This window comes from Labrus bergylta, chromosome 16 (genome assembly GCF_963930695.1).
Source record: "Labrus bergylta chromosome 16, fLabBer1.1, whole genome shotgun sequence".
Taxonomy (NCBI): domain Eukaryota; kingdom Metazoa; phylum Chordata; class Actinopteri; order Labriformes; family Labridae; genus Labrus; species Labrus bergylta.
This window is the reverse complement of record NC_089210.1, coordinates 24,431,333-24,444,851: the sequence shown is the minus strand read 5'-3', so window position 1 is coordinate 24,444,851 and position 13,519 is coordinate 24,431,333. Positions and strand designations below refer to the sequence as shown.

At 42.4% G+C, this 13,519-nt stretch overlaps 1 protein-coding gene across 4 annotated transcripts in view; it reads right to left on the bottom strand.

Moving 5' to 3' along the window:
- Nucleotides 1–4,926: 4,926 nt before the first annotated feature.
- sdk2a (sidekick cell adhesion molecule 2a) overlaps nucleotides 4,927–13,519 on the bottom strand; it is a 92,879-nt gene continuing 84,286 nt past the window's right edge. For 2 of the 4 annotated variants that reach the window (XM_065964919.1, XM_065964920.1), the window contains exons 43-45: nucleotides 12,590–12,758; nucleotides 9,080–9,209; nucleotides 4,927–6,972 (exon numbers count right to left, since the gene is read on the bottom strand). In XM_065964919.1, coding sequence (XP_065820991.1) covers nucleotides 6,553–6,972; nucleotides 9,080–9,209; nucleotides 12,590–12,758 — 719 coding nt within the window. In that variant the 3' untranslated portion in view covers nucleotides 4,927–6,552. The remainder of the gene's footprint in view (nucleotides 6,973–9,079; nucleotides 9,210–12,589; nucleotides 12,759–13,519) is intronic. The other 2 variants (XM_065964921.1, XM_020648807.2) reach the window with 1 other exon arrangement.

Sequence of the window (13,519 nt, the reverse complement as noted above, 5' to 3'; positions counted from 1 at the left end):
GTTTTTTCAATGAAGTGTTTCCTCGCTTGATTCCCGTTTAAGGCAGGAAATCAAAGAATGCACGTCCAAATACTGCTATAGATTGATTCATGTAAAACCTGCATTTGAGTGAAGTTGTCATGAACCATTCCTGCATGGCTTCTCTGATAGTAATGCATAAGTTTCACAAAGTTTATGCTCAAATAATTGGAAGGTGAACTTTTCCAGCGTGAGAATAAATCACCATCAAGTAAAAAACAACACCAACAAATTCCTCAATTACATTTTGATCATTTCCATTAAAGTTTGTATTTCATGTCTGCTGTGATCACCGATGGAGGGCTGCTCAGTCCTCAGTGCAGCTTTTGGGACAACACAACAATGTCCCTTTGTTGCAGCTCTTTGTGTTGCGTTGGCAGCTCTGACAGCTCTGTTCAGTAGTACACGAGAAAAGGCTGTTTATGCAGGGGTGCCTTTGCCTTTGACTTACTCTGTGCTGCACAGTCAACGTTTTTGAATCGTTCAAAAACTCCATTCTCACTTCTGGCAGGGTGTACTTTCTGAAAAATCTTTTTTTTCTCCTTTTTCTTTCCAAATTACTGCACCATCTGCTGTCATCTCAGCTGGTCAGTGTTGACATCTCTCCCCAAACAGTACAATTGTACTCCTTTATAGCCTTCCAGAACTTGTTTGGAGTTTGGCCTTACTTAAGGTGTTTGTAGTCTGTTTTTTTAGAAGTGGATGCTTCTTTTTAAAATTGTATATCCTTTATTCATCCCTGAGCTAAATTCTGGTTTTACTCTCTGTTATTGAGATGCATGCTTCTCACACACATAGGCCCAAATCACACACATGCACAAACAGGACCTGTGGACATGCTTTAGTGGAGAGATGTCAGAGTGAGGCTGCTACACACTGCTATGCAGGGAGCGCAGCAGAGTGGTTGGGAGTTCAGTACCTTGCTCAAGAGCACCTCGGCAGTGCTCGGGAAGTGAACTGGCACCTCTCCAGCTAACAGACCAACTTCCAGATTATGATCCGCATCGGGACTTGAGCCGGCGACCCTCCGGTTCCCAACCCAAGCCCCCACCCCAAACTGCCAATTTATGCTAATGCATTCTTAGAATGGCCAGCAGGGGCCGCTGTACAGCAGTGCTGTGCATCCTCACTGCTCTCAGCATTTGATTGATTACAATTTTCCTGTCAACCATTCAATTTGTATTGCTGCACATTCATTTTCTCATCAATGAAGACAAGCAAACTGATGAATCATAAATCACTTATTTAATATATTTAGAAAAGTGCTTTAAAATTCAATTTAAACACAAATGTCGATTATGTTCTATCAATGGACCATGATGCAGAATCGTCCACTTCTGCATGGCTATGGTAGAAATTATGATTTTCAACATCCTGTACAGGATGCAAAAAAAAAAGCGTGATTTCAAGCAACCAGATGAGAAATTACCGTACGTCTTAATGTTTTTATCACCTCAGGAAAGATTTTACTGAAGAGTTTAGGACCCAGGTTCTTGGTATCTAAGTGTCATCTCTTTTTGTACATTATGGTACATTTAGAATATAATTGACAGCATAATGAGAGGGCATGGCTGCCTGTCATTAACGGGCACTTACCATGTCAACCTGGAGAGAAACCCAACAACACCTATCCACCCTGTCAACAGAATATGCTCTCTTCTTGCTCCAAATAATCAAGCAGCAATGGCAGAAATATTTAACCATAGACTTTTACTATTGATGTCACTGCAGCTATGCTAACTTTAGAGTCTGAGGTTAATTTGTTACAACATAGGAGGACAGTAGCTCAGCAAAGGAGCTGAGCTACTCCCATTCTCCTGGGATGGATTGGAAGACGGCTCAAAAGTTCCTTGCCAGTCTAAGCCCTCTGTCAACCACATTAGAGGGACAGAAGATTGTGCCCTGTAACTTTTTTTAACCATGCTGCTCAACAAGTCTGTCACTTTGTGGCCAGCAATTTGAGTGATGATAGCAATCTGCTTTGTAGTTGGGCAAATATGAAAGGTGCAGACTAGACTGCCCTGATTGGTATAACAAGTGCATGCTACTGTCAGCAGGGTGCTTCATAGAGAACAATGGGGAAATGTAGTACCAATCACTTTTGATGGGTTACATCATATTTACAGGATTGGGTTTATGGTGCAAATACATGATCTAAACAACTCTCCTGACTCTGAAGCAGACTGATGTGACTAAATAGAGTTGGATACAGAATAAAATACAAATTTAAAGCTGAAGACTTCTGCATTCGTTTTACCAAAATCTTCGTTTGTCAAAAACTTTTTAAAAAGTTGTTTTGTCCAATTTGATTCTATGTCATACATTGTGACTTTGTCCCATTTTTAGAGTCTCCATGCAGTCAAAGAGAATGAGCTGAGTATCAGACATACTCTGAGGCACTATAAAACAAGCACAGTCAGAATTAGGACGTATTCTGCATTAGTTGCTCCCGAGAGGAGATGCTGACCTGGAATGCAAAAATTGTGACAGACTTGTTGATGTGAAGCCGCCAGTGTGTATGGGTGAACAGAAGATTACTCGGTGTGATCTTGCAGTGAATCTGCAGCTTGTGAACAGTCGTTTCATTAACGAGCTGGAAACATTACTTGTGTTGGGATTTACACAATATCATTATTTAAAATGATACAAAGCATGATGTTATGTTTTTTTTTTTTGTGAAACAGCTGTTCAGATTTGTTGACGGAAAAAAGCCGGTGTTCTGTTGAAATCTGCTGCCCTTTCAAAAAATGCTACAATATCACAGAATGACAGCAGAGGCTATCCTCTATCAGTTAAGGCTACCAGAACAACATAACTTTATTCTGAACCACTATTCACTCTATATGCACTACACTGAGTATTGGGAGATAGTTTTCTTATTCTCTATTATTAAAGATTCCAGGGGAAGCATATCTCGATAGACAATTATCCCCTGCCAAATAATTCAGAATTACTTTCAAACACCCCTACTTGCTGTATTTGCACAGAAGGGAAACGGGAAGCATGCTTTCATACTCTATAATAAAACCTTCATTAAGGATTTTAGAGGAAGCATATATTGAGATGAAAAGCCCCTGTCAAATAATGTTTCCTGTACGGCCCAGAGGTGCATGGAAGCACATCTTGATGGTTAGCAGAATTTGATAAAACACCAGGGTTAAAAAAATAAATGAGATATAAGATATTGTGGATGTCTCTCATGCAACAGCAGAAGTTTGACTTCCCATTATCTAATGTAACTTAATAACCCATGACTAATTCTATTTTATAATGATTAATTATCCGTGTTTAATAATCCATCCACTTTAGGGAAATTTAACCATCTGTCATATCGACTTACACTGACATTTTGGTGGAGCAGGGCACTTAAAGATGTTCCAACACCAAACTATCTGTATGTACCCTTGACATGACTTTTTCTCTTTTTTTTTTTTGCCCTCAAACCTTCCAGCCTGATCCCTCTGTTGCTCCCCCCTCTGCCTCGGTTAAGATCAATGTTTTCCAGGCTGAAATAAGGAGATTACCCAGGCACACTCTTCCACCCTCCCCCAGCTTTTCAGCATGCTTGCACCGGATCAGGTTTTTCTTCAAATTCTTGCCTGTAACTCATGCTTCTTTCTGCATCCAAATTACATCTCTGTTGTGGCTGAGGGAATCAGGTCATTTCTACACTGTGGGATCAAATGTCACCTACACTGTCTTTGTCTGCAAACCATGCAAATATGTCTACTCTGGACTGCCTGCAGGGTCGGATATTGTCTCTGTTTTCTTTCAAATCCTTTGTTTATACCACTTTTTATTCAAAGATTTACCACTCCTTAAACCCTCACGTTTACCCATGCATACTATTTCTTGCAATTTTCGGTTCAGTTTTCAGTTGAGGCATGATGTCACGAGTTTTTCTTACTTGATTTAGTGTTAATTATTGTCACGAGTTCTGTAGGTTTGGTTTAGTCGTTCATTTCATTTGCTCAGATTACATTTTCTATTTGGCTGCACAGTGGTGCATGTGGTTAGCGCTGTTGCCTCACAGAGAGGAGGTTCCTGCTGTGAATCCCCGTCAAAAGCCTTTCTGTGTGGAGTTTGCATGTTCCCCCTGCGCACGCGTGGGTTCCTACCAGGTACTCTGGCTCCCTCCCACACTCCAGAGACATGCTCTTTAGGTCAATTGGTGACTCTAAATTGCCCATAGGTGTGAATATGAGTGGCTGGTTGTCTGTCTCTATATATCAGAGATTGACTTGTGATCAGTCCAAGGTGTACCCCGCCTCTCGCCCAATGACAGCTGGGATTGTCTCCAACCCCCCGACGACCCCAAACAGTAAAGGGTTGAAGATAGTGGATAATGGACATTTTCTACTTTGTCATTTTCACCCTCGTGTTTCTTTACACACTCCCTACCTGTGACATTCTACTGTCCTAGTCCTGTTTTATTTTGTAGCTCTTGTCTCCCTGTTTTACTTCCTGCCTTTCTGTTTGATTGCCTGTCACACCCTCATTTGTTTCACCAGCCTATTGGCTCCTACACACACACACACACACACACACACACACACACACACACACACACACACACACACACACACACACACACACACACACCTGTTTCATGTTTACTCTGTCAGCTCCCTTGCACATAACCAGCCAGCTTTCCCTTTTACATTGCAAATTCATTGTGAGTTTTTGCAGTAGGTTCATTCTGTTTGTCCTGCTTTTAGTACCTCAATCTTTTCTGTTTTTTTTTTCACCTGCCTGTCTGCCATTCCAGGATTTTGCAAGATGTTGATTTTTACGTGATTAAATCTCTTCTGTTCGCTGCATCAGCCTGCCTGCCTGTATATTTGTGCCTGCATTTGGGTCCAGTTTCCCCTGTTCGCCTGCAGCTTGTGACACATGAAGAAAGAGCCATTGCAAAATAGAATAATTTATTTTCGAGAGCTACCATGAATAGGTCCATAGTGTTTCCTTCAAGATGTATACAGTGAAGTTCACATAGTAAATTTGACAGATGATATTTTCCACCGACTGTCTAAGCTTTGTACACTATGGGGTCACCTCCAGCACAGCAAAGTCCCATTCAACTTTTTTTTTTGTTTTTTTGTTGTGTAAAGATCCAGCATATTCAAAAGTGTTGTAGAAAACATCTTATCGTAACACGTGTATGTACTCTGAGCAATAAAACACGTTTTCAGTCAGCATATTAAAGCCATGTTACACTGTAACATGTTCAACACACATAATCTCACATGACGGTCTCTTGGTGATGCATGTACAATACCTGTGTCCTGTTGTTGTAGACCATTAAATAAAGTTTTTCTTTGAATAAATATAGATACACAATCAAGCTGACATTTCCCCTAGCCTCATGGATGAGCTCGGCAAATTCACAGTATCAGCATTTTTTGAGTTTTCAGTCTGTTAGCGACCAATTTCATGTTGGGATTTTCTTTAAAAACTTTTTAGCATGTCGTGAAAAAAGTGCCATGACAGTTTGGATCTCTTGCAATTTAAAACCTAAAGTTAGACTTTTTTTTTTTTCCAATTGTTTTTACTGTCTTTGTAACCTGCTCAAAGACAGTCGTTACCCTCCTTTCCAAATTTTGTTTGATGCAGTTGTGATTATTTGAACCAAGAATATTTGTGCATTTGGTCCTCAAGTCATATTCTGTGAAAAAACAAACAAACATAAAAGCAAACGGAAGCACATTTAAAAAAAAAAGTTGTCTTAGCTTTTCTATCTACGGAACTGAGCACCAGCACACGATCAACACATTCCCCGGACTACTATAAAAGGTGCCACAATGCTTTAATGTGATTCATAACATTGTCACTAGCGATGTTTTTGAAAATGTTGAGCTCGAAGCCGATTGATATAAATATCTGTGGTAAACAATATGAGACGAGTACATATAGTAAACACAGAATGCAGTTCCATCAATGATTAGGCAAGAGTGAAAAAACTCAAAGGCAGCCGAGGGCTTCGTTGACCTCATGGTGCCGCTCTCCGTTTCAGAGTCTGTTTCTCACTTTTCACTTTGTCCTTTGTAGTTCAAACGTCACATCAGAGTTTGGGTTTCCATTGTTCAGTCTCAGCAAGCCAAGTGGTCCGTACTCTAATGTGGTTGTTTTTTTTTCTTCCGTAAAGCTCTCGTGAAACAATAATACAGTGTTTTTTTTTTAAAACAAGGTTTTCTTTTTTCAGAACCTCAGGTTCTCCCTTGTTTACATACCTTCAAAGGAATGTACTCAAGCAACGCATAAAACTTTCGAATGATTGTCTTTTTCGATGAAATACATTTCACATGACTCAACCAACCATTCGCGCCAACACACAGTCATACACACTCACTCTTCACAGAGGAGAAAACGCTATTCAAGATGCCTGCAATGCTTAATAATGAGCAACAACTCTGTCAGTGAGACAGACAGAAAAACAAAAGAAGAAAAATCAACAAAGAGCAACAAACAAAGAAACCAACAACACCCAACTCAAAGACTCGTCCTCAGTGTTGTTATTGGAAGGAGAGCTGTGTGTCAAACAAAAGAGGAGAAGCCAGCGGTAGGTGCCTGTGTGGCACAGCCCATGCTGCTGGGGGGCCGGTACAGGGTGCCATGCTGGCTGGGGGGGTCAGAGGACAGCAGGGAGGGGGTGGGAGTCCGGCTTCCCTTTGACCTAAACAGAGTGCCCTGGCCCTGGCACTGGGGCTGCGGGGTCGGGGCGCTCTGGGGGAGGAGAGGGGGCAGAGGGGGCAGAGGGGGTACGGGAGGCGGGTGCTGCCGTGACTCCTGTTCGACCAAAGGCTCGGGCTGGGCGTAGCCGTACGCCGGCGGGCGGGAGACGCCCTTCTGCTGCCGCCGCCAGGAGTTGTAGTAAGTGGGGTCGCTGATGTAGTGATTGACGAAGGAGTGGGTCTTCTGTCGGCTCTGATCCATCTCGTATTCGCTGTCGCTACCCTAGAGACGGAAAAAAGATTAGAAGACATGTAAACAATGAAAATACAACGATAGACGACTAAGCAGATACATGTTCAGGATGTTTACTACAAAGAATAATGACAGCTAAATGACCACCAGTACGATCCTATTTAATTCCAATACAGCAGCTTTACAGTCAAACTGCACTGCAAACTCACAAATCCAAGCAAGGCTATTTGTCTACTTGCTAGTCCAAAATATGTCATTATACTTTATACAAGCCACATTCTCCTGACTAGTCCAAATAAAAATCTAATTTTAAGATATTACAGGCAAAAAATAAGACATGAACAGCTAGTAATATGTACAATTTAACAGACAACTATCAAGTAACATTTTCTTGGCCCAGGCAGATTTTATCTTGAGTTATTCAGGCCTTATATTTTACTTTTTACATCTTGAAATACGATTTTTATCGGGACTTATCAGGTGAATATGGGTTTTATTAAGTTTAATTAGACTTAGAAGTAGACAGATGCACTTGCTCAGGGTTGTATTGTTGCAGTGTGCACAATACTAAGTCCCAACACAGTAGGATTTATGTATAAAGAGACAACTGGAGATCTATTAATCCATGTATTTTAATGAGAGATGTTCCAATACCAATTATTCCTTCTCAATTCTGATTCTGTTACCTTGATTCAAGGTTTGGCTAGTACCAGGTATCCCCTCATCAATAATGAGATTAGAAAACATACAAAATGTTGATGGGGAAAATGCTGATTCATGACACTTTGCTAACTTTTACTCATATTGCACTGACTGCTTGTATCACATTGATGTTGTATTTGATCCATTATGATACTTTGCCTAAAAAAGCAGGTTCTTGGGGCTAATATGACATGGTGTTGGATAACTGCATTGGCAAGCATAACTGCTAATAACCCATGAAGCTTTTGAGACATTAATGGAGGTTGATATCCATATTGGTTTTGGTATTAGCTTCCATTTCTGATACTGGTATTGGAACACCTCAGACAGAATCCTAGCTATTTCTTATCTTCTACATAGGAGCCTACCCGTAGCTCTGTGGAGCACAGAAGTGATAACTGTACACAAGAGTGTCCTAGAATTGAACAAGAACAATGTTTACATGGTTACTTTTTTCATCTTGTTTTTTTTAGCCATAGGTCTTGTAAGTACCAAAGGTTTGTGTTGGTGGATCCTGACAACCTTCCAGCACAACAAACTGTCTGAGAGACACAAACAAAGAACAAAGTGCTCTCACAGACAGCATTATCACTCGGTACATTTGTGTGCCTGACAAGTGCTTGGCCTTCTACTGCTCTATTGAGACAGCGCGGCTTAGCAGATGTTGAAGCGGCATTTATTTGCACAAGTGGCAGGTAAACAGTGGGAGGCCATGCAGAAGAGAGGAACAACACCAGTTTGTGTGTCCCAAAGGAGCAGTGTTTGTTCGAACCGGGTTGAACAATGTTTTGACTGTGCAGGTACCAGATAAATTGGCCATGGAGACCCAGTGTGAGTGTGGGAAGACAGATGTTCACGATCGGATGCAAGCAGCTTCTCTGCTTTTTCACATCTGTCATCGCAAAATCACTTCTAACCTCCCTATTTCTTCAATGGACCTCCGTTTCCCGCACACACATACACACAGTGAGTCATTCAGATCGTCACATGATGAGCAGAGCAGGCCCAGATTAACATAGCATTTCCTGTTTGAAGAAAATTAATTAGTTTTGAGGGCATTTCAGAACACATGGGACATGAGAATAATCCCAGTGCTAACTTCCCATGGGAGGAATCAGTTTCAAAACTCAGATGTCAGCTATGGCTAGCCTAACAGATAATATTTAATTTTCAGATGATGCAATCGAGGCAGATTGTTTTGCTAACTGTCACTAGTTTATCCTTTGAAAATCTGCTTCTTAGCTTTCTAGATTTTGCATCTAATAAACAGCAGGGGATGGAGGTTTGCAAGAACAGAGGAAAGTGTGTTTGGGAAGGTTGTGACTTTGCCCTGGAGGAATTTGTCACTTTGAGAAACTTTACTTTTTCACCTAAGTTCACTGCCAAATCATGATTTAAAGAAAAAAAAACCTGCAAGCCAGGGTCACTGCTTTACCTGAGAGTCGGATATCTCCGAGGGTTTCTCGGTCAGGCTGCTGCTCTCTGCTGGGATCAGGTCGTTGTACTTAGTGCTGACATCCTCATCAGAGTAGTGCAGACTTCCGGGACTTGGTCTTGGTGGGGACCTGCGCAGCGGGAGAGAAAAGTCGACAGAGAAAGAGCGTCTGTGAGAGATAGAAAGAAAAAAAAACTGTGGGAGAGAGAGGGGGAACTAATGGTTATATAAGATTTCGATTTTTGATCATCATCCTCATATTTCCCTGCGGGGGATCTCAAGCTGGTTTTCAAAAGCTCTCTCTCTCTCTCTTCTTTGATAACTTGTTTTAGTAAACATAAAAGGCTTCATCATTCTGGTGACTGACAGCACTCAGATGACTAATGGGAGGCTGAAAAATAGGTCTTTAAAAATGAAGAAGCTTCACATCCAACAGGGGGTACGGTTGGATCAACATGCAAGGACTCATTGATTATGGAAATGGAAACGATGGCCTAGTTCAGACAAACAGAGAGGGCTTTTTTTTCTGCATTCCAAGGAGCCACTTATTAAAACAGGGACAAGTTGATAATTGGACTAATTTACGCCGGATATTTACAAAGTGTCATTAAGCAGCTTTGGCAGAGGGGGTGAGTTCATCCCACCTCAAGCGTCCTGCGGTGCACAAACAGGATAATAACTTATGTGCATCTTCCTAAAAGGGGCTTTTTGTGGTGATTAAAGTGTAACACTGACTCACACAGTCAGTCGGAGATTTAGACCTCCTGCAGAAAAGCTGCGTAACTAAGCGTGGCCCTGAGCTCAGCAAAGAATTATAAACTTCTTTTATGAGCGCAGGTCAAGTAAAAAGACCCCGCGGCTTCCTTCAGCTGCAGTCATTAGGCCCATAAAAGTGAAGCAGAGAAAAACATCTGTGCGGACAATTATTTCTCTCCTTCTGCAGTAATGACCGCGGCTGTGTTCAAGGTCCGCTGAGACTGAATCAGATGGTCAGAGGGCTAAATGTGAACCCTCACATCACTGAGCTACATCAGTGGGCTCAGTATGTAACTCAGACTTAACGCAGCATTCAAAAAGAAGAGTGTGCTCCATTGGGTTTAGAAAGAGGACGGCAGAATTACTGAATTATAAAAACCAGGATGGGCTCGAAAAGCGAATGTTTAAATGATGTGAAATGGATGGGAAACGTTGGATGTGGGGGCAGAATAGACGAGCATAAAAAAAGCTGTTATGTCAAGTGTAATATTACGGCGTACAGCAGACAACCTTGACTTCTCCTCGAATGAAAATGAACATGTGATGAGATGTATACGCAGCGAGCTAAATCCCTGGGATTGCCAAGAACAGGAACTCGGAAGACACAACATGACAACGGCCATGAAAGGGGGCTGACACAACAAAGGGACAGCTCCTCTGGGTTGAAGGGGGTGACGGGTGGGGGTGGAGAAAAAAAAAAAAGACTGCTTAGAATTCAGACAAGGTTGAGTCAGACATTAAAAAAGATGGAGCCATGTGATTGTAGTGGGGAGGGGCTGTGGATCCTGCTACCGATCACACTCAGGAATCCTCCCAGTGAGCTTTGAATTATTTAGGAGCACTGTATTTTTCCCCTTGCCTTATCTGTCTCATTCATCCTTCTTTCTCTCGCCCTTTCAAATATCCCGCAGGGAGCCCTCCCACTCCTCTTCCTTGGTCCACAGATCATTAGCAAAGAGTACGCTAGCAGATTGAAGCTCTTCAAAGAGATGGAGCAACGAGAGACCCTTTGATCCCCCCTTCTTTGGACTCTATGGTCAAGGAGAAAACAGCAAAGATTCCCCATGCCTGCCCTTCTGACACTTTCCACCATTATGTGCACATTTAAGAGCGAAAAACATCTTTTTCTTTGACATGAAGCAGACTCTGGACCCCCAACCCACCCAACATAAGCACATGACCTACCATCCAGTCACTAAATGTGTGACCTATGGCTCTGCACAGGACATTCCTCTTTGCACCATGGGCTGCAGAGTTTGTGAAATTCCTCTTATCTAATGTTTACCTGAAACCAAAAGAGCTAGCATGTCAAAGTCCAGGTGGCCGGGTAGAAGGACGTGTTCTTGTACCGTGGGTGTAGTGCTCTCACAGCGCTGCACTCCAGAGAAACTCTGGGCTGAGGGCCAATAGAACATGGCCGGCTCGGACCCATAAGCGCCCTTTGTCTAAAGCGGTGATGGACAGACAAAGAGCACATGCAGAAGCTCATGAATGCTAATTAGCTACTATTGTTCTGGCCCTTTCTATAAATTGTTGCTACAGACAAACGCTGAATATCAACGAGGGGAGCGGAAGGAGGCCCAAAACCAGCAGCTTGGGCGCCTCGAGGTTCGGGTTGTTCTCTCAAGAGCCTCTGACTATTATGAGGGAAGAGGACAACAACATTACCACAAGCAGTACGTTGAAACTCAGACTAAAGCCCTTTTCACATATGCACAAAGCTTCCTGAAATCTTCAGGGTGAGCTGCGAGCTGTGAACAGCTGAACTTTTCACTCCTTACCTTGAATTTTTTCTGCCAGCCTTAGATACCATTCTTTCGAATGAAGTCAATGTGACAACACATCAAATGAAATCCACTGCAAGTCAGTGGGAGGGGGTGAGGTAGTTGTATCCTGCCACCGGTGCGTGACCAGTCACCTGTATGTTCCTCTCTGCTCTTTTTGTTGCTACGTTGAATATGCCAACTTAGGGTGCCCTCACACTAGGCCCAGTTGTCCCATACAATCGTGCTTAAGCCCCCCTCCCCATTCCCCCGCTGGCCTGCACTCACACTGCTCCAGGACTAACCGGGCCTGAGCACGGTTACCTCTTGTACATAACGCCGTAATACAACACATGAATGGCTTCACATGATCATGAATCATGCTAAATTTACAAGAAATGCAGACTAGTAAAATAAAACAACAACACAGAGAACAAGACAGCGTCTTTACTGACTTCGTGGCTTATTTTGAGTCATTTAGTCAGATACATACAGACATGACACTCCAGGATTTCTCGCTGTCTATGTCATGTACCTGTGCTTGTGCTCGTGCATGAACTGTACTGTGCAGAAAAACACCTCTTCCAATTGTGCCAGGGCCAAGGAAGTGTACCATGGTTGAGCACGGATTGGAGCACTCACACTAGTCAAATGACTTTGGGGGTGAAGCGTGCTGAGGCACGGTACAGATTGCCTTGTGTGAGTGAGCCCTTAAACAAAGCATTTATATAAAGGCATAAGTTATCACCATAACGTTGGATTCTTTTGCCTACTCCGCCATTTCCATGCTGCTTTTTTTTACATCATGTTCTGCCTCATCAGACCCCCCACCCCCATTAACTCCATAGGGATAGCCAACAGCGATTGTGACTTGCATCAACAATCATCAACATGTCTGAGATGTGAACCTTGCAGCATGCAGGAAATGAACGCAATGTTCATGGGAACACCACAAATGTTTGTTTGAGTGTTTACAGTAACTTGGACTGACCGTGTGTAGATGCCGTTCTTGCGGCAGAAGGAGTTCTTCACGGAGAGGCGTCTGTTGTTCAGTTCCAGTGCCGGGAAACGTCCCTCGTCCAGACGCACCATCTCTCCGTGGGTCAGAGGCAGAGCTGTGCAGTTGGAGTGGTTGCCTGGACAGGGGTAGGAGGACGACACTGTGTGGGTTTTGGAATGAAAGAAGTGATTTTTGATCCTCTGTCAGATCAGTTTCAGTCTGGTGGAATATTTAAATACATAATGCAGACAAACTAAGTTACAGAGCTTGGACTTTGATCAAACAGCTGCTTCTGTTACTGAGCAAGTTCTTTAATCAGAACAAAACTGTTTTGACACATCTCCCCTCTGCTGGAATTTAACATAAAACAAAAAACTTTTTTTTACACAGACTTTGGATGCTCTTTCTCCTTAATCCACTGGTCATCACTAAAGAGTACAGTATTGGGCTGAATAGAGCACCTAGAGATTTTCCTGAAGAAAGTGGGATCATGTTTTATTTGGGATCTAGACTTTTAAATGCCAACACACGTTCACAATAACAGACAAATCTGCTCATCTGTACAGCAAGTGTATCCCTCATGACTAATGCGAGCTGTCACTCACACTCACAGTGCCAAGGCGGATCAAATAGGCACGGTAATAGTCACTTAACCCCAGATTGCTCCTGCTGCCTCGTCAGCTGCATTTAAATGTGTATGAAGGGCATTAGTTATAACTGATGGCCAGTAATACATATACATAGCAGCATCTGCCATCAGGGTGTGAATGTTCACAAAAGCAGGTGCTTTTTTTAAAGTCTTTTGTTGCCACTGTGCTAACTTTTTTTAAGCATGTTGTCAAAATTAAATTCAAAATGGGCATATGGTTTTCTCTCTGTTCTCTCTATGTTGCATTTGTGCCATTTTTAATTAAATATGAG